Here is an 18,410-nt window from a genome sequence, read left to right on the forward strand (position 1 = left end):
ATGAAGACCATCACTAAGTGTAAAGAGATGGCACAATATTGTAAATATAATGAACAAAGCTGAATGTGAGTATGATTGAATGAAGAAGGCTAGGGGCATGTAAGACACCAGAAGAAAAGATAGAGGTTAAAAACTAGGATTGTATGGTTTAGCAAAACCAAGGGTGGATAAAGATGTGCTTAAATATACAAATATAAGAAAGATTTTACATGAGGGAGAACAAATGAATGTCACATTGCAAGGTGTTCTAGTTTGCTAGCTGCCGGAATGCAATATACCAGAAACAGAATGGCTTTTAAAAAGGGGAATTTAATAAGTTGCTAGTTTACAGTTCAAAGGCCGAGAAAATGTCCCAAATTAAAACAACTCTATAGAAATGTCCAATCTAGGGCATCCAGGGAAAGATACCTTGGTTTAAGATGGCCGATGAAATTCAGGGTTTCTTTCTCAAGTGAGAAGGGACATGGTGAACACAGTCACGGTTTCTCTCTCAGCTGGAAGGGCGCGTGGTGAGCATGGCATTATCTACTAGCTTTCTCTCTTAGCTTCCTGTTTCATGAAGCTCCCTGGGAGGCGTTTTCCTTCTTCATCTCCAAAGTGCTGGCTAGTGGACTCTCCGCTTTGTGGTGCTGCAGCATTCTCTGATCTCCCTGAATCTCTCATTCTCCAAAATGTTTCTCTTTTATAGGACTTCAGAAACTAATCAAGATCCACCCAAATGGATGGAGACATGCCTCAACCTAATTCAGCTTAACAACCACTCTTGATTAAATCACACCTCCAGGGGGATGATCTGATTACAGTTTCAAACATACAATACTGAATAGGGATTAGAAGAAATGGCTGCCTTTACAAAATGGGATTAGGATTAAAACATGGCTTTTTCTAGGGTATATGCATCATTTCAAACTAGCACACAAGGTGTTTAAAATGGGATGGTATATGGAAAAAAATGCAATCAATGCAAACTAGGGTCTACAGTTAACAATAACATTGTAATATGTGCCCATTAATTATAATAAAAGCAATATATCAAGCTGAATGTCAGTAAGAGGGGGATATAAGGGAAGGTATGGGATTTTTGGTAGTGCTGTTTTTTCTCCTTTTTATTTTTTTATCCTTTTTTCCTCTTCTTTCTTTGCAGAAGAAATGGAAAAGTTTTCATAGTGATTGTGGTGGTGAATGCATAACTATGTGATTATATTAAGAGCCATTGTGTGTTTACTTTGGGTGGATTGCATGGTGAGTGAATAAAACTGCTTTAAAAATAAACAGAAAGATCCAGAATAAGAATGAGGGCCTTTAGTCCTGTATAGTTTAGTGTAATGCATAGATACATCCCAGAATATATTAAGCAGATAATTATAAAGTATTAGCAAAGTTCCTTGAGGGATGGGAGAAAAAATATGGAACTATTAAACTCTACCGTCAGAGAATCCCCTGATACTGTGTCAAACATTAGGGACATCAAACTCAATAGGCCAAGCCCTTAATCTTGAGCCTTACTCTTGTGAAATTTATGTAGGTAGCAGAGAAGCTTAGTCTCCCTATATGTATGTCTAAGAGTTACTTCTGGAGATCCTCTTTTGTTGCTCATATGTGGCTTACCCTCTCTAAGCCCAACTCTGCAGGTGAAATCATTATCTCCCCCCCCTGTGTGGGACATGATCTCCAGGGGTGAAAGTCTCCTTGGTGGCATGGGAGATGACTCCCAGTAATGAGTCTGGCCCTGGCACCGTGGGATCAACAATCTCTTCCTGACCAAAAGGGGAAAAATAAGTGTAACTAATAAAGTATCAGTGGCTGAGAGAGTTCAAATATTGTTGAGAGGCTACTCTGGAGTTCACTCTTACACAACCTTCAATTAGACATTTCTACCTGTTGTAACTTGCCAAATCCCAACCCAAAACCATTCCATCCAATCCTAAAGAACACCTAGGGCAATATGTAATGTTCTACAAAGGTTCCATGCACTAGGGCAACTTTCCAGAAACCTACAACCTCCAGATGGGTCCCTGAACCAGGTAAGTCCTGAAATCTAGAGGGCCCACCTCTCCAGAACATCAGATAGTTCCCTCACCCTACTCCATGTTATGACAGCTCCTTCCAACATGAAAAAGTTAGAATGGCCATAACCCAAATACCCCTAAAGAGTGGGCAAGAAAGATCAAAGGTGATGGTACAGTTGTACAGAGAAGGTAGGGTTTAACAAATGAATATGATTGCTGACTCATTAATTGATATTTCTTTTAATCTCCAGTATCTTAGAGCAGCTAGAAGTACAACCTAAAATGGTGGAATTGTAACTCATACCGAACTCTGAAATCCGTTCTCCAACTAATTGTGCTGTGCTTTGAAATGTTTTGCTTTTCGTATACATGTTATTTTTCACAAAAAAAGATTTTAAAAGTTGATTGTGATGATAAAAGAAATATTTATTCCTTCTAACCTCCTATATGTTGGAGCAGCTAAAAGGAAAAATCTGAGATGATGGTATGGTAGCCCATGACACACTCAGGGATCTATCCTGTAACTACTTGTTGAAGAGTGCCTTGAAAAGTATTACTTTTTTCGTTCTTCGCTTTGTATATATGTTATATTATACAATAAAAAAAGTAAAAAAAACAGAAAGATACAAGTGCTGGAGAAAATGTAGGAGAGAAAAGTGTATCTAATGACTGTTGATAGGGAATTAGAATTGTGCAGCCTCTCTGGGGTGCAGTATGGTGGTTTCACAGGAGGCTAAGTATAGGGTTGCCATATGATTCTGCAACCCCACTATTAGCTATATATTTGGAGGAACTGAAAGCAGGATCACGAATGGACATTTGCACACTGGTGTTTATGGTGGCATTATTCACAGTCTGTAATGGATGTAGATAGTCTTAGGTTACATCGACTGATGAACAGAAAGGCAAAATATAATGTATACATACGATGGAATATTGAGCGACTGCAAGAAGGAATGAAATTGTGAGGCATGCAACTAGGTGGATGAAACTTGAGGACATTATGTTGAGTGAAATAAGCCAGAAAGGAAAAGACAAATATTGTAAGACCTCACTAACGTGGACTAACTGTAATGTGCAAACTCTGAGAATTGAATTCAAGGGCATAGGTTATCAGGTGATAGAATCTGGGCAGAGATTGGGCAATTGGTGATTAAGGTGTGCAAGTTGTTCAGTAAGGCTTATTTTAAAGTTTCCTAGATTGTAAAATCTTACAGCAGTCAGATCTGTTCCAGAGTTGTAACTGTTATTTCTAAATTCTGAGATGTTGAGCTCTTTGAGTGTAACCTGGTCATTCCCTGGAACTTTGGATATCTGTGTGACACTTTAGACTCATAGAGCTCTGCAGCTCTGAAAGTCAGCATATCCCACATAGCAACTGTTAAAAGAAGCTAAAAAAGAGATCAAACGTCAATTAGAGATATGAATGAAGCTGATCTGGGTAGGACTAAGGTAAATCAGAATACAGGGTCAACGATAATATTGACTGTATCTTAAAATTTCATCTTCTGTGTGAGACCAAAAGAAAAGATGTTTATTTGACACAAAATTTATATTTTCTGTAGCACACTAGCTAATTTAATCTGTATTGTTAGTTTATTCAAACAATTACATGGAACCTTGTATAGGGAATGAGATCTTGTTATTTTGACCCCAATACATCCCAGAGTAATTTGGGCATAAAATAAAAAAGTATTTGCAAAGTCCCCTTGAGGGACTAGGGAAAAAGTGAAAATACTAAACTTCCCCACCTAGGGAATTCCAGATATTCTCTCAAGTATTAAGAACTCCCAATTTAATAAGCCAAGCCCTCAGTCTTGGGTCTTGCCCTTATAAAACTTATTCCTGTAAAGGAAAAGCTAAGCCTATTTGTAATAATGCCTGAGAGTCACCCCCAGAGAACCTGTTTTGTTTCTCAGAACCTGTCTCTTTAGGCCACCTCTGCAAATAAATTCACTGTTCCCCCTCCCATGTGGGACATGACTCTCAGGGGTGTAAATCTTCCTGGTAATGTGGGACATGACTCCCAGGAATGAGCCTGGTCCTGGCATTGTGGGATTGAGAAAGCCTTCTTGATCAAAAGGGGGAAAAGAAATGAAACAAAATAAAATATCACTGGCTACAAGATTTCAAATAGGGTCAAGGGGTCATACTGGAGGTTACTCTTAGGCGTTATATAGATATTCCATTTCCATTTCCAGTGTATTAGAACAGCTAGAAGGAAATACCTGAAACTGTTGAACTCTAATCCAGTAGTCTTGATTCTTGAGGATGAGTGTATATCTATATGGCTTTTACAGTGTGACCATGTGATTGTGAAAACCTTGTGACAGACACTCCCTTTATCCAAGGTATGAACAGTTGAGTAAGAAATAAGACAAAAAATAATAATAAGTAATGGGAGTGGGGGATAGGGGTACGGAATTTTTTATTTTTATTTTTTTGAGCAATGAAAAAATTCTAAAATTGATTGTGGTGATGAACGCACACTATATGATGATACTGTGAGCTGTGGATAATATATTTTAGATGATTATATGGTATGTGAATGTATCTCAATAAATTGCATTGAAAAAAAAAATGCCATGACAGAGAGAACTATGGGGACATAGTTTCCCCTTTGGAGATTCACCCAGCAGCATTGTATGAGTCCTCCAGGCTGTTTGTAGTCACATCTATATGTGTGAATGTTGGAAAGTAAATGTGGGAAAGAACTTTAGGACTTTTTTGTCCTAACTCCTCATTTCATAGATAAGGAGGCTGAGGTCTAGAAGGATGGTTTGATCACGGAGGCTTGCTGATGCGGGAGGCAGAATTTGCCTCAGTTTCCTTAGAAACTGCTGCATTGCACTTCGACTACACTGCATCATTTACTGCTGTATTTCATCTCATGTTGGGCTATAAATCACAACGTGGGCTCAAAAGAGGAAAACTTGCTGACAAACTCATCTTCAGAAAGAGAAAACAATACTGCAACTATACGTGTGTGGGCATGCACAACCGCAGACACTTTTGCTCCAAGATCTTGCGGTCTTTTTGCTGCAACTTTAAAGTCTCTGGGAAATTTGCTCTGAACAATTCTACAGTATTTGAGGAGCAACCCCCTGATTTTGTCTTAAGCTGCAATGATAGTAGAGACATGTAGGAGTTAAAGAAACTGTATGCAGCGTCATTTACTTTCAGACTAATAACTTCCCAAACAAGAAACCTTTCATTTTAATCCAGTGGGGACTGCCCCTAGGCTCCCACTGCCATTTCTTTCCTCTTTGCTTTTTGCTTACATTATTTCCTCTATTTTTAAATGAAATAACTATTATTTTCCCCTTGAATACTTTTTAAGCTTCTTTATTGTAGAATAAAGCATCTCTACAAATAAGTGAATAGAAATAAATGCACAATTTAATGAATAATTAGAAACGGTTGGCACAGGTAAGGAACGAAAACCCTGTCAGCACACAGACGCTTCTCCACCTGATTCCAATACTTTCTCCCCTTTAGAGGAAACTATTGGGCTGAATTTTGTGATTTTCATTTAAGCTATGCATTCCTTTTCTGTTTTAGTCATTATGGAAGAAGTAACAACATGCGTACTTCAGTTATCAGTGTTTCAAGTTACACACAACTTTACTCTCCTCCCAGACAATATGTTCTCAAGTAACAGATGTTTTCTTTCAACCCATTGAAGATACAGCTTTACTGCATCATGGCTTTTACTGCAGTTTTTAAGACATCATCTGTCAGTCTAATAGTTGCTTCTTTTGAAGGCTATCAATTTCTTTTCTCTGGCAGCTTTTAAGATTTTTCACTGTGAAATGTCTAAGTGCACATTAAAAAAAAATTCTCCTTGTGATTTGTTGGGATTCATGAATCTGAAAATTGTGACTTTATTAATTAAAGAAAACTTTCAACATAATCTCTTCTATTATATGCTTCGTTCCATTTTCTCTTTTGTCTCTCCTCCTGGAATTCAAATGAACTATGTGTTAGGGCTTTTCACTCTATAACTCTATGCCAGGGATTGGCAAACATGACCTGGAGGCCGTGTCTGGTGCGCTGCCTCTTTTTGTTCAGTTCAAAGGCTGAGTTGTTTTTGCATTCTAACGGGTCAAAAAAAATTGAAAGAACAGCCACACTTATTCATTTATGGATGGTCTGTGGGTGCTTTTGTACTACAATGGCAGAGCTGAGTAGTTGCACTAGAGACAGTATAGACTGGGGAGCCTAAATGTTTGCTATCTGGACTTTTGCAGGAAGTTTTCAAATTTCTGCTCTCTTATAACTCTTTTTTGTATTTTTCTTTTTCTGTCTCTCCATGCTCCATTCTGGATAATTTTTCTAACCTATCTTCCAGAAAGAGTTGATGAATTCTTTCTTCAGCTCTGTTTAATATGCCATTAAACACATCTGTGGGGTTTTAATTTCAATTTGTGCAATTTTATTTTCTTTTTTGTCAGTTTTAGTTGGTTCCCTTTTCAAATTGATTGACTTAAGAAAAGTTTTCTGCCCTCTGCAGATATTATTACAAGTTTGCCTTTTATTTCTTTAAACACAGTAAGCCTAATTGTTTTATTTTTGTGGATCTGATAACTCAGATTGCAAATTGTTTTTGGAGTTTGTTTCTGCAGACTGTTGTTTCTGCTGTTGCTTCATTTCCTTGTGTGCCAGATGATTTTTGATGATGTGTTTATCACTGCATTAAATATTAGTTGTTGGAATGACTTGAAGCCTTATGAGTAAATCTTTTTCTCCAGAAATAGTTCGCATTTTTACTTTCAAAAGCCTATGGATAATAATAGTTCAGGACCACCCTGGCCTAAGCAAAATTCAAGGCTTGAAGTTACGTGGATAATAAAAGTAATTTGAAAGTGAGCTGTAATCTGCATGAGGTCTGGTTTACTTCTGGTTTACCTATACTTCAAGGATGTAACTCTTTGGGAATTTCTGTGTATTGGGGAGGGGGTATTTTCCCCCCTTTTTAAATATGCTATGTGGCGGGGCCACATTTCATTCTTTTTCCCTGCAAGTATCCCTTTATTGCAGCACCATTTGTTGAATTTTTGTTTGTCTGGTTTTTAGTTTGTTTGGGAAGTGCATGAGTATCCCATTACATTTTAAGACTCTGGGAGTTGAGATATTAAAATTAATTTTTATTTTGGGAGATCAGTGAATACTTTTGGAGTAACATCATCATCTAAGATCTGTTCATCACTCTGGGTATGATCCTTTCTTCGAGTTTAACCTGGTAATTCCTCCTCCTTTGTTGTCAATTCCTTAATGCTTTTACTAATCTTTGTAGACATTTTATTTGACATTTTTTATTGTTTTCAGTGTGGAAATTAGTCTGAATAATCTGTACTGCCATAATTGAAAACTGAAACATGTGCTTATTTCCCAGGATCTAATTCCCAAGATGAAAATTGATCCCTTAGTAATATGAGAGATATAAATGAAATCTGGAAATATTAAGAAAAATAAGTTTTAGTATTTGTGATAGTTTGGTTCAAATGTCAACTTGGCCAGGTAATGGTGCCTAGTTGTTCTGTTGCTGTGGGCTTAAATCATCAGCACAAGAATTTCATCTGTGCCTGACAACATTTGCAGTCAGCTAAGGAGAGTGCCTTCCACAATGAATGATGTTTCATTTAACCAGCTGGGGGCTTAAAAGGAGAAGTCAGAAGAGAGAGATAGTGCTTGTTCTAGTTTGCTAGCTGCCTGAATGCAAAATACCAGAAACCGAATGGCTTTTAAAAGGGAAATTTAATAAGTTGCTAGTTTATACTTCTGAGGCTGAGAAAATGTCCCAGTTAAAACAAGTCTATAGAAATGTCCAATCAGAGGCATCCAGAAAAAGATACCTTGGTTCAAGAAGGCTGATGAAGTTCAGGGTTTCTCTCTCAGCTGGAAGGGCACATGCAAATATGGTGGTATCTGCTGGCTTTCTCGTGGCTCTACAAAAAAGGGACTCTCTCCAAAATGCTTCTTCTTTTAAAGGATTCCAGTAAGCAACTCCACCTTCAATGGGTGGAGACACACCTCCAAGGAAATCATCTAATCAAAAGTTACCACCCACAGTTGGGTGGGTCACATCTCCATGGGAACGATCAAAATGCTCCCACCCAGCAATACTGAATGAGGATTAAAGGACATTGCTTTTCTGGGGTCCACCATAGATTCAAACCAGCACAGTGCTCAAACCCAACATAGACCCAGATGTTTGGAGACGCAGAGAGAAAATGCCCCGGGGAAAGCCATTTGAACCAGAAGCCAGGAGAGAAGGCCAGCATATGTTGCCGTGTGCCTTCCCATGTGACAGAGAAACCCAGATGAAAGCTGGCTGCCTTTCCTCTGAAGAACTGCAAATTTATAACTAAATAAATCCCCTTTAAAAAATGAATCCATTTCTGGTGTAAAGCATTCCAGCAGCTTTAGCAAACTAAAACAGTAGTGAATCTTAAATAACACTAAAGCAACTAGTTCAATGAGAATTGTGAAAAATGGACCCACTTGCATATTTCCAGGCCACCCATAAAGTAGATCAGTTCTTTCAGAAAACATTATGGTAATACAATGTATTATAATGTGAAAATTTTTTACCAAATGCCATATTATGGAAGCTAAATGCTGAAAATAACCCCTATATCCAACATAGTTCAAATGCTTTTACAAATTATAATAGATGAACATAATGGCATATTATATAGTAATTGAAAAGAAAGTTATAATGACAGTAAAATAAAGAAATGTTTATGATATAACATTAAATGACAACAGCAGAATTCAGAATATTATGTTTGCTATATAAAAAAGCATATATCTGGGTGGGCCGCGGTGGCTCAGCGGGCAAAGTGCTTGCCTGCTATGCCGGAGGACCTCGGTTCGATTCCCGGCCCCAGCCCATGTAACAAAAACGGAGAAACAGAATACAATAAAACAAGAAAATGTTTAAAAAATGTTTCCCTTTCTTCCTTCCTTCCTTCCTTCTATCCTTCCTTCCTTCTCTCTGTCAAAAAAAAAAAAAAAAAAAAAAAAAAAAAAAAAAAAAAGCATATATCTGAAATATAAAAACCACAAACATACAATTAGTATTTCTATTCACTGGAGGACTGGGTAATTTTTTTCTTAAACATCCTTTGCATTTGTTATATAGTGTTCTCAAGAATAAAGATATAGAGTCCAAAACTTAGGTGGAAAAAAATATGCCATATTAATATTTTTTTCCCAAACATTTTCAACTTGAAGACTTTATCAGATTGAAAAAAAAAAAAGAAAAAGGAAGACAAAGAACAGTTTGAACTCATTTAAAAACTCAGGATCTAAACAGGTCAAAACTGTTTCAGCATCTTCCTTCTATTATTCCTATGTAGCTCACAAAAAATAACCTGGGCTTCTATAAGCTTAAAATTTATTTTAAAAAAAATGAAAAAGCAAAAACAAAAAACAAAAAAAGGGACTTTACCTTTATCACTGGGCTTCAATTCAGTTCTTAGTGGATGAGGTTCAGAGAAGACATATTACTACCATTTGAAAAATGATTCATCTGTTGTTTTGCTTTCCAGTGGAAGGGCATAATGTAAATATAGATATAACCACTCATTTTTAGTTTATTTGGAACTTCTAAAAGTTTTTTTCCCCTTAACTACATTCTTTCCCCAAATCTCCCCATCTTTGACTGAGTGCTACTCATCTTTCCATCTCAATTTAAAACTCACTTCCTCAAAATGGCATTTTCTAATTCTTCAATCTTCTGTCTCCTCCTTACCACCTTTATTCGAGTAGTACTATGTTTTGTCCATTCCTAACATGAATTATAGTGCATTACTATGCATTTATTTGTTTACTATCTGTCTCAAATATAAAAGCTCCCAAAAGGCAGGGACCATATCTGTTTGATTCATACTTAGGTAAATATCTTGTTTAATATATCATGTATTAGATATTTATAAATGACAAGAAAGTTTCTGATTAGGGATTCCTAGAACATAGTCTTGCCTTTGGCCATATTCTCTCTCTTCTTTTTTTTTTGGAAGTGATTTTTTTTTTTTTTTTTACTTTGGGGTAATAAAGGAGATTTAAAGAAGAGGAGAAATTACTTTTATGTTCAAATATAATTATGGCAAAATATTCATTAAAGGTCACTTTTTCTCTGTTTTCTTTCTTTTTGTCCAGGAGAAATCAATGATTCTACCAAGTATGAGATGTTTACATTTCACAATGGAGGTGTACAAGTTATGTGCAAATACCCTGAAATTGTCCAGCAATTTAAAATGCAGCTGCTGAAAGGGAGTCAAATGCTCTGTGAGCTCACTAAGACAATGGAAAACAAAACCAACATGGTGTCCACTAAGAATTTGGAATTCTGTCAGTCACACTTATCCAATAATAGTGTGTCTTTTTTTCTGTACAATTTGGACAGCTCTCATGCCAGCTATTACTTCTGCAAACTATCAATTTTTGAACCTCCTCCTCATGATGTAGCAATTGTTAGAGGAGAATATTTGCATATTTATGGTAAGACGTTGCTTTCATCTTTCTAGTTTAAGAGTTAAACAAATAAGCATCTTTTGTGTTCGAGTTCATTTAGTACAGTTAAAGGCAATCTTTTATAATGAGAATATGCAAGGGACAATTTATTATTAATAATTATTCATGGTTATTAATAGGTAATATGCAGCTTAATCAGTAGACAGCTGAGTTGGAAATAAGTCATGTTGTTTTTAAAACTCATATGGCATTAAAGATTAAACAAAGTTATTGAGACAAATATTCAAGCCCGTGGCTTAATGGCTATTACCTCTATTTACCTAAGGTTTAAGATTCTGGTTTTGTCCTGGGTTTGAGTAATAGGGTAAAAAGATTGAAATAGTAGTTCTGTATTGAAAATAGGTTACTTTCTTATTTACTGTTTTTCAAAAATAAAGACAGAAAGCCCTTTCTAGTAACCGCATTTCTAAGCACCTGTGAGTACAGAAGCATGTATAATAAAAATATAGAGCCTTTTAAGTTTTAGTTTCTAGATCCTTGCTATAGTATTGAGATGATGTCAGTTAATAGTTATTGGCTATCGTGACGGTAATAAAGAAAAGCTTCTTTTGATTAAATCAGGTTTTAAATGTGGTAAAAGAATTTGTGATTAGCAGTTTAATAAGAGATTGGATTCTCAGAGTTTTTCTTTAACATATCTTTTTTCTAACCCAGAATCACAGCTTTGTTGCCAACTGAAGATCTGGTTACCCATAGGATGTGCATCTTTTATTGTACTCTACATTTTTGGATGTGTATTTATTTGTTGGCTTTCAAAAAAGGTGAGCTATTTTATCTTTTCTTGCATCTGCTTTACTGAAGAACACTGGCAGTATTTACTCATCAAAGGTACACGTTACCAGAGTAATTTGATCCACAGGTAAGCAATTCCTTTTCCCAAGGTATATTTATTTAAAAACTAATAACTTAGAACAGAAGCTTATTTATTTATTTAATAACTCACTTCCTTCGAAAAGGACTCAAAGGCTTAAATAGAAATATGTTATTATTCTTTCAAAAGAAATGGAAATTGGGGTCAACAAAAGGGGGTTAAAAAAAGCCAGGCAGAAAGATAAAACACAAAAATAGATGCCTATGATTTTACAAAATTATTAAAAATGTGTTGTAAATTTGATTCCAAGCTTCCTAATAGCCAGTGAAAAGATGAAACAATTAGTTTTAAGTTTCACCTAACAGGTAAGATAAAAAATGATCAGTGAAAAAAATTTATAAGCTGTCAGTAGTAATTTGAGAAAGAAATTGCCAGCTTCTTCGCATGATAAATTATTAGACCCCTTGCTTTTAAAGAAAACCACATAAAAGCTACCAAGAAAAACAAAATAGCAACAATGACAACAGTGATGACAGTGACAGTAATCTCTCTCTATCCTAGGGGGTTTTCTTTTTTTACATTAGGGTTCTCAATGAAAGAACTCATAACAATCTAGATATCATGTAAATACATGACTACTCAATCATACCCATGGTATGTTCTTTGGCCAGGCAGTATGCATATCTACGCTAGACTAGAATTTGAAAAGAGAGAAGAAGAAAGGAGGCAGTGAGATAAGGCCCAAGATCTAAGTCTATTGGGTGAAGGAATGATAAAGGCAAAAATGAGGAAAGAAATTCAGTAGAAAGTTCTTATCATCGAAAGGTCTTTCTAGAATGTCCTCCTACTTAGTCTAAAGTCAGGTGCCTAAGTCACATCTTCATGCTTTAGTCACATACCTCTCTGAAAAAGAATGGAAAATATGATGTTGCTTGTATGAAATGCCTAGAACAAACACATTTCATAGAATTAGATAGATTACAGGTTACCAGAGGCTGGGAGAGGAGGAGGGGAATGGGGGTTTATTGCTTAATGGATGCAGAGTTTCTATATGAGTTGATGAAAAAGTTGGCGTAATGGGTGTTGGTGATGGGGGCACAATATTGTGAATGTAATTAGTACCACTGAAATGTTAAAATCAGAGATTTTGGGTTGCATTTATGTCAATACAATAAAAAGTTAAAAAAAAAATGGGGAAGAGCAATGGACAAATCATGTTTCTGACTTTTTTTTTCCCCAGAAGTATCAGTCTTGTGTGCATGAACCTAATAGTGAATATATGTCCATGGCAGCAGTGAACACAACTAAAAAACCTGGAATCAGAGGTACAGCTCCATTTTTGGGTTTGGGCAGTGGAGGAGGTTCTTTTAAATTTTTTCTTTTAAAGAAGGGGAAAATATCTCTTAGGCCTTATTTTTGTATTTTCTGTGAAGGTCTGAATTTCCACTTTAACTGACTTTATGCTTTCTGCTGTACATTGATAACAAACAATAAGTTTGTAAACCACTACTGAAAACAAACAATATGTTCTTAAACCATTGCTCTATCAAGGCAATTTCCCAAATCATATTTCAAGAGTTGTGATGATTCCAAGTCTTACTCGTTGAAAGTTTCATTATATCATATGAAGAGCAGTTATTGAGCATCATTTAAGTGCATGCTACTGGGTGAGGAGCTGGGAGGGATACCAAGCAGGATGGAGATTTTGGACTTAGAAAAGAGATCTGGGCTGGTGCTAAAAGGGGGAGAAGGGAAAATTGATGAAGATATTATATTATTGTACTGTAAAGAGAATGCAAATTTAAAGAGCTTGGACAGCCTCAGAAATCTTGGTAAGGTAGAAGTTTGACCTTTTCTGTTGAAATTTAGGAATGAGTATTGTCAGGTTGAAGAGCATCAAAAGGTTTGAAGCATCCATTGAGGAAAATCTGTGAGTTCTATGCCTTTGAATTTGAATGATAAGAAGAAAGTAATAAGGCAGAAGTCACTGCAGTTTTCTCTCCACATAGTGGTTAAGGACTATATCAGAGAGACCCTCACAGGCATAGCTTCCATTGTCATGGAATCACAGCATGTGAAGGGACCTAAATATTCCTTTTAGTCCATCTACTCACCTTTAGATAAGAGAAATCAATGCCCGGAGAATTAAGTGACTCTCTTGGTTGCTCAGATGGTTAAAACTCTGTAGCTTTGACACAAGCAAAGAGCTTGTGCTTCATTACTTTGATAGTGAAAACATATTTTCTCCCTATCTGTGTGCTCATAATAATGTGTTCTTAGTTTGTACCCTCTGAAGCAGAATCTGAGAAGGAAACTTGAGTACAAGTAGCTTATTTGGGAAGTGATCACAGGACAAAGGGGTGAGGGACTGGGAAAGTGAAGGAGAGAAGGCGGGAGAACAGAAGAAATGTGCATGATCAAGATCTCAACTATTGGCCACAGAAGCTTGACTTCATCAGGACCTCTGAGAGATGTAAAGGCTCCTCCCTGAATTGTTCTCCTGAGGCGCCAGAAATGGGGTGTTTATCCCTTGGCTCCTGTCCCCCTGATTTGGGGTTGCCTCCAGGGGCATTAACTCTCATTCATCCCTGGGCTGTGTCCTGTGGGACTGTTGGGGTAGAACTGGCCACCCCAGGTGCAACTGGAATCAGAGATGAATAGCTTCACACCTCACTTACCGAGCCTAGTATATTTTGTAATTAGATTTAGGCAAATAATAACTGTGGAAATGGTCAGAGGGTAAGTTCCTGAGGGCGGGCAGGGTCTCTTTTCTGTGTTTTGAAAGTGTTACACACACACAATTTCAAGCAAAGCATGACTCGGCATCTTGAAAAATAAGCTTCATAAAATTTCTGAATGCTAGGTCCCCAGACAGATGACTCCATAGACTTAGCACACAGCTCACTGATACTTATTAAATAAATAAATTCCATTCAAGTCAAATAGTAATTATATGATTATTATGTGAATACACTGTGCTGAGTAAAATGTGAGCTGGGTAGAGGAAGGGGAGACCCAAGAGTTCATGTCTTCAATAGTTTGTAACTTCACTGGGAGAAGTGACATGCTCCTATGCAAAGTGGAGTAGCAGGAGGGTGTAAAAAGCACATGATTAATGGCACAGTGAAGAGCTCAGATAATGTCTATTGCAGGAGTCCAGAGTGGGCTGGGCAAAAGTTTATGGAAAATATGGAACTAGTAGTGGGTGTTGTAGTAAAGAAGAGTTTCGACTATATGCATGTTTATGAGAAGCAGAGGAATGGGGAAAACTTGTTGAAGGAATTGGCGCATGGAGAGCTTTTTAAGAATTTATTTAAAATTTTGTTACAGATGTGACCTTATAATCTGGAATTCCCTGGCACCCAAGCATGAACCAAATTGGCGAGTTCCCTTCCTCACCCCTCAACTTGGAGCGTGAGATTCCCTTGTTTTCTCGACCATGGAGTCAGACTTGATTTGACTATATACATTCCCTACTGGTGTTTTGTTCAATCTGGACCAGTAAGTCTATCAGTCAGTAGGAATTTCAACAGACTGTTTTGGTACTGCTGAGTTCTTGCAAAACAAACACCCTCCCGCAACTAGCTTTTTGGAAGGTCCGGCTTACGTCTGCTCAGCAAATAGACTTCACTCGGGTGGAATGCCTGTCTTCACATCTGCTCCCAGCAATGCACCAGTCAGCAAAATGAGCACATCCACAAACAATTTTTAAGATGCCAAAGGTACCAAATCTGCAAAGCAAATGGGCCGAGAGGGCCAGCACCTGTCTGCATTTGACCCACAGACCTTTTCTTTCCATGGAGGGAGATGCTTCAAAACTGTAGCTCTTTTATTTTGAGGTGTTACCGTGTTCTATATTATATGAATACATTAGTATACAGTACTCTCTTCTCCAACTGCCCCATCAAAAGTTTAGATGCTGTCTTCAGCTCTCAAAGTTCCTTTTTTTTTTTTTTTCAAATTTCCTTTTAAGAATACTTCTACATGATTACTTGGCAGCCAGTCTGAATAGGTAGCCATTTCTACATTTTCTCCCTCGGCCTCTCAGCAAAATACTAGAAGATGTATACTATTGCTGCCAGTGGATATAATTCGCCTATACTTTCCTTACAAGAATATATTTGCCTTGGAAAGACATCTTATTTTCCCAAATTCAGTGAAAATGGTTTACTTTGTTAACATTAGTGGTAGGAAACATGGCCCAGAATCAAGGGCAACTTCATTTTTTGAGGTCCCATTTCATTCTTTATCCATGTGAGTATCTTGTTATTGCAGCGCCATTTGTTGAATTTTTGTTTGTTTGTTTTTTCTTTCTTTTGTTTGCATGTTTGTTTTTGGGGGAACTGCATGCATTGGGAATCGAACCCGGTCTCCTGCATGGCAGGAGAGCATTCTACCACCGAACTACCCTTGTACCCCCCTCAACTTCATTTTATGATCCTGTTTTCTACCATTTCCATGTTTTCATGGTGCTAATTTCCAGGTAGGCTCTTTTTTCAGACCAGATTAACCGTGCTTGACTGTGAGCATTCTCTGGAGGCAGAGCCAATTAGCCACTTGCCACAAGTGCTGCCTTTACCGGAGTTTGCTGCAAACTACAACCAAGCTACCTCCGGGCACGGCAGGTTGAAATGGAGAAGTTCAGTCCTTATCAGCCTGGAGCAACCCTTCATACCTGGATGCGATTCCAAGGGTTGAGAGACTCCTAGAGGCGGGGACAACCTGGTACCTTTGCTCCCAGAGGTTGAAATCATACTGGAATCACAGTGAATCTGTACCATGTTCATCCTCCAGGATCTGCGAAGGACGGAGTTTTCAGGGCACATCAAAAAACTGGCCCTGGCCCTTCAAAATACTCTTTCTTTGAATATAATTTGGCTGGAAAAGTTCTTAAATATGTGCAAATATGTGATTGTTCTTTGTTGGAATATTGTCTCCACTTCTCAGTCTGTATGCCCAAGGCTTCTGGAGCAGCCAATGTGTATGTAACAACATGTTTAACTTTACATAACATAGAGTTATTTAATAGTTTAAAAATTTGTAGTTGCCTGCTGATAGTTTACTTTAAAAAAGTGAGATCCAATGTGTCATTATGCATGCCTATGTTTTTTTAAGTGTGCATAATGCTGGATGTGTACAGTACAGTACTGAGTTTGTAATTTGAATCAAGTATAGTGTTTTCTGTTTTCAGTGACTTGGACAACCTGTCTGGCTTTGCAGAGGGGTTCCCTGAATTTTCACAGCTACCCATGCAGGGAGAGGGAGCCTGTGTGGTGGCATAACCACCCGGTGGCCTTAGCTGTGTCCCTGCAGCTTCCTGTGCTCAGTGCTGGACATTTCAAAGTGAATTATTAAAGGACAATATTTCTGTGAAATAAAAACTGGTTTTTACAGGAGCCACTTACCAAAGAGATTTTAGCAGCAGTAGTAAGCTAAAGAATAAACATTTGCTATTCCACAACTGAAACTGAAAATGCCTTAGTGTTTTTTTTGGGGGGGAGGAAAATGATCACCTCAACTAGAAGTTGCAAATTTGACCTTTATTTTTGAATATAGTTACAGTGTTTGGAACGGTTGCTTTTTTTTTTTCTCTAAACTTTCAAACAACCACAAACTTGTTTAAAAGTTGGAAGAACAGCAAAAGGAGTCTACTTTTCCTGAATAAGTTTCTGACCTAATGCCCTATTACATGCAAATGTTCATATGCATTTCCTGCAAACAAGGACATTCTCCTCCATAACTGCAATACAGCATCAACCTTGGAAAATTAACACGATATCTTGCTACCTTCTAATCCTCAGATCCACTCAAGTTTCACCAGAATGTACTGTGGGGATTCAGTTCAGAATCTGCCTTTGCATTTCTTTGTCCTGTCTCGTAGTGTCCTTCAGATTGGATAGTTCCTCGGTCTAGACTTCTGACTTTGACACTTTTGAAGATTATAAATCAGCTATTTTGTAGAATATTCCTTGAATTGGGTCAGTCTGGTGTTTCTTCATTATTAAATTCAAGCTATTCCTGTTAAAATAAAATGTTAGGCAAGATATGAGTTCCATAAGTTTATTGGAGCAGTTTACCATTCATTCAGGCAGCATCTAAACTACATGTGGAAAGGAACTCACTGTTCTGATTGGCAGACAGCTGTGTCCATCTTTCATTGTGTGGAGAGGGCTCATACAAAGTGGGCAGGAAATATGCATTGATTACTATGGTGTACTTGCCTAGTCTGATAAGCTATTGCAACTGGACAGAGACTGGTTTATTAGCAGGTGTTGCTTATCTCCAATCTACAGGGTGCTTTCCATTGTTCTTTTTGGAAAGCCCCTCCAGGTCAATTATTTTGTCTTCTGGAAAATTCTTTCTTGGAGTCAAGTTCCTCACAGCAACGCCCATGGCAGGCAATCATTTTATTTCACTTAACATTCATTTTTGGCAAAAATAACGCAGAAGGGATGCTGCATTCTTTTAATCACATTACTGATGATATACATTTTGATCACTTGATTAAAATGTGTCTGTCAAGCTTCTACACTAGAAAGTAATATACAGAGTAGTTAATAGATATTTTGTGGGGTGGTACTTTGAAACTATGCAACTCTTCTGTTATTCATCAAAGTTTCAATATATTCATTTGCTCATTTATATTTGTATGACTAATAGTTTCCTATTTTATTCAATGGGTGAAATCTTGTAACTATCATTACAGGCATACCCTGGAGTTATTGTGGGTTAAATTCCAAACCACTGCAATAAAGCGAAAATTTCAATAAAATGAATCACACAAATATTTTGGTCTCCTACTAATATAAAAGTCTTGTTTATACTACAAATAAGTATGCAATAGTATTATGTCTAAAAAAAACAATGTGCATAACTTAATTAAAAGTTGACACAGAGATAAGAAGGGAGGATATGCTGCTAGGAAAATGACACCATAATAGACTTGCTCAATGCAGGGTTGCCACAAACCTTACATTTACAAAAAAAAAAAATCAATGTCTGCAAAGCACAGTAAAGGGAAGTGCAATAAAACGATGTACAGCTGTATT

The 18,410-nt window shown here is 37.2% G+C and overlaps 1 protein-coding gene across 1 annotated transcript in view; it reads left to right on the forward strand.

Moving 5' to 3' along the window:
* Positions 1-18,137, forward strand: part of ICOS (inducible T cell costimulator) — a 33,915-nt gene extending 15,778 nt beyond the window's left edge. Inside the window, exons 2-5 of the mRNA XM_077154792.1 lie at positions 10,176-10,517; positions 11,205-11,311; positions 12,602-12,686; positions 14,692-18,137. Of these exons, the coding sequence (XP_077010907.1) occupies positions 10,176-10,517; positions 11,205-11,311; positions 12,602-12,686; positions 14,692-14,705 (548 nt within the window). The 3' untranslated portion in view covers positions 14,706-18,137. The remainder of the gene's footprint in view (positions 1-10,175; positions 10,518-11,204; positions 11,312-12,601; positions 12,687-14,691) is intronic.
* Positions 18,138-18,410: the final 273 nt, after the last annotated feature.

The sequence above is a fragment of the Tamandua tetradactyla genome, chromosome 3 (genome assembly GCF_023851605.1).
Source record: "Tamandua tetradactyla isolate mTamTet1 chromosome 3, mTamTet1.pri, whole genome shotgun sequence".
Classification (NCBI taxonomy): Eukaryota; Metazoa; Chordata; class Mammalia; order Pilosa; family Myrmecophagidae; genus Tamandua; species Tamandua tetradactyla.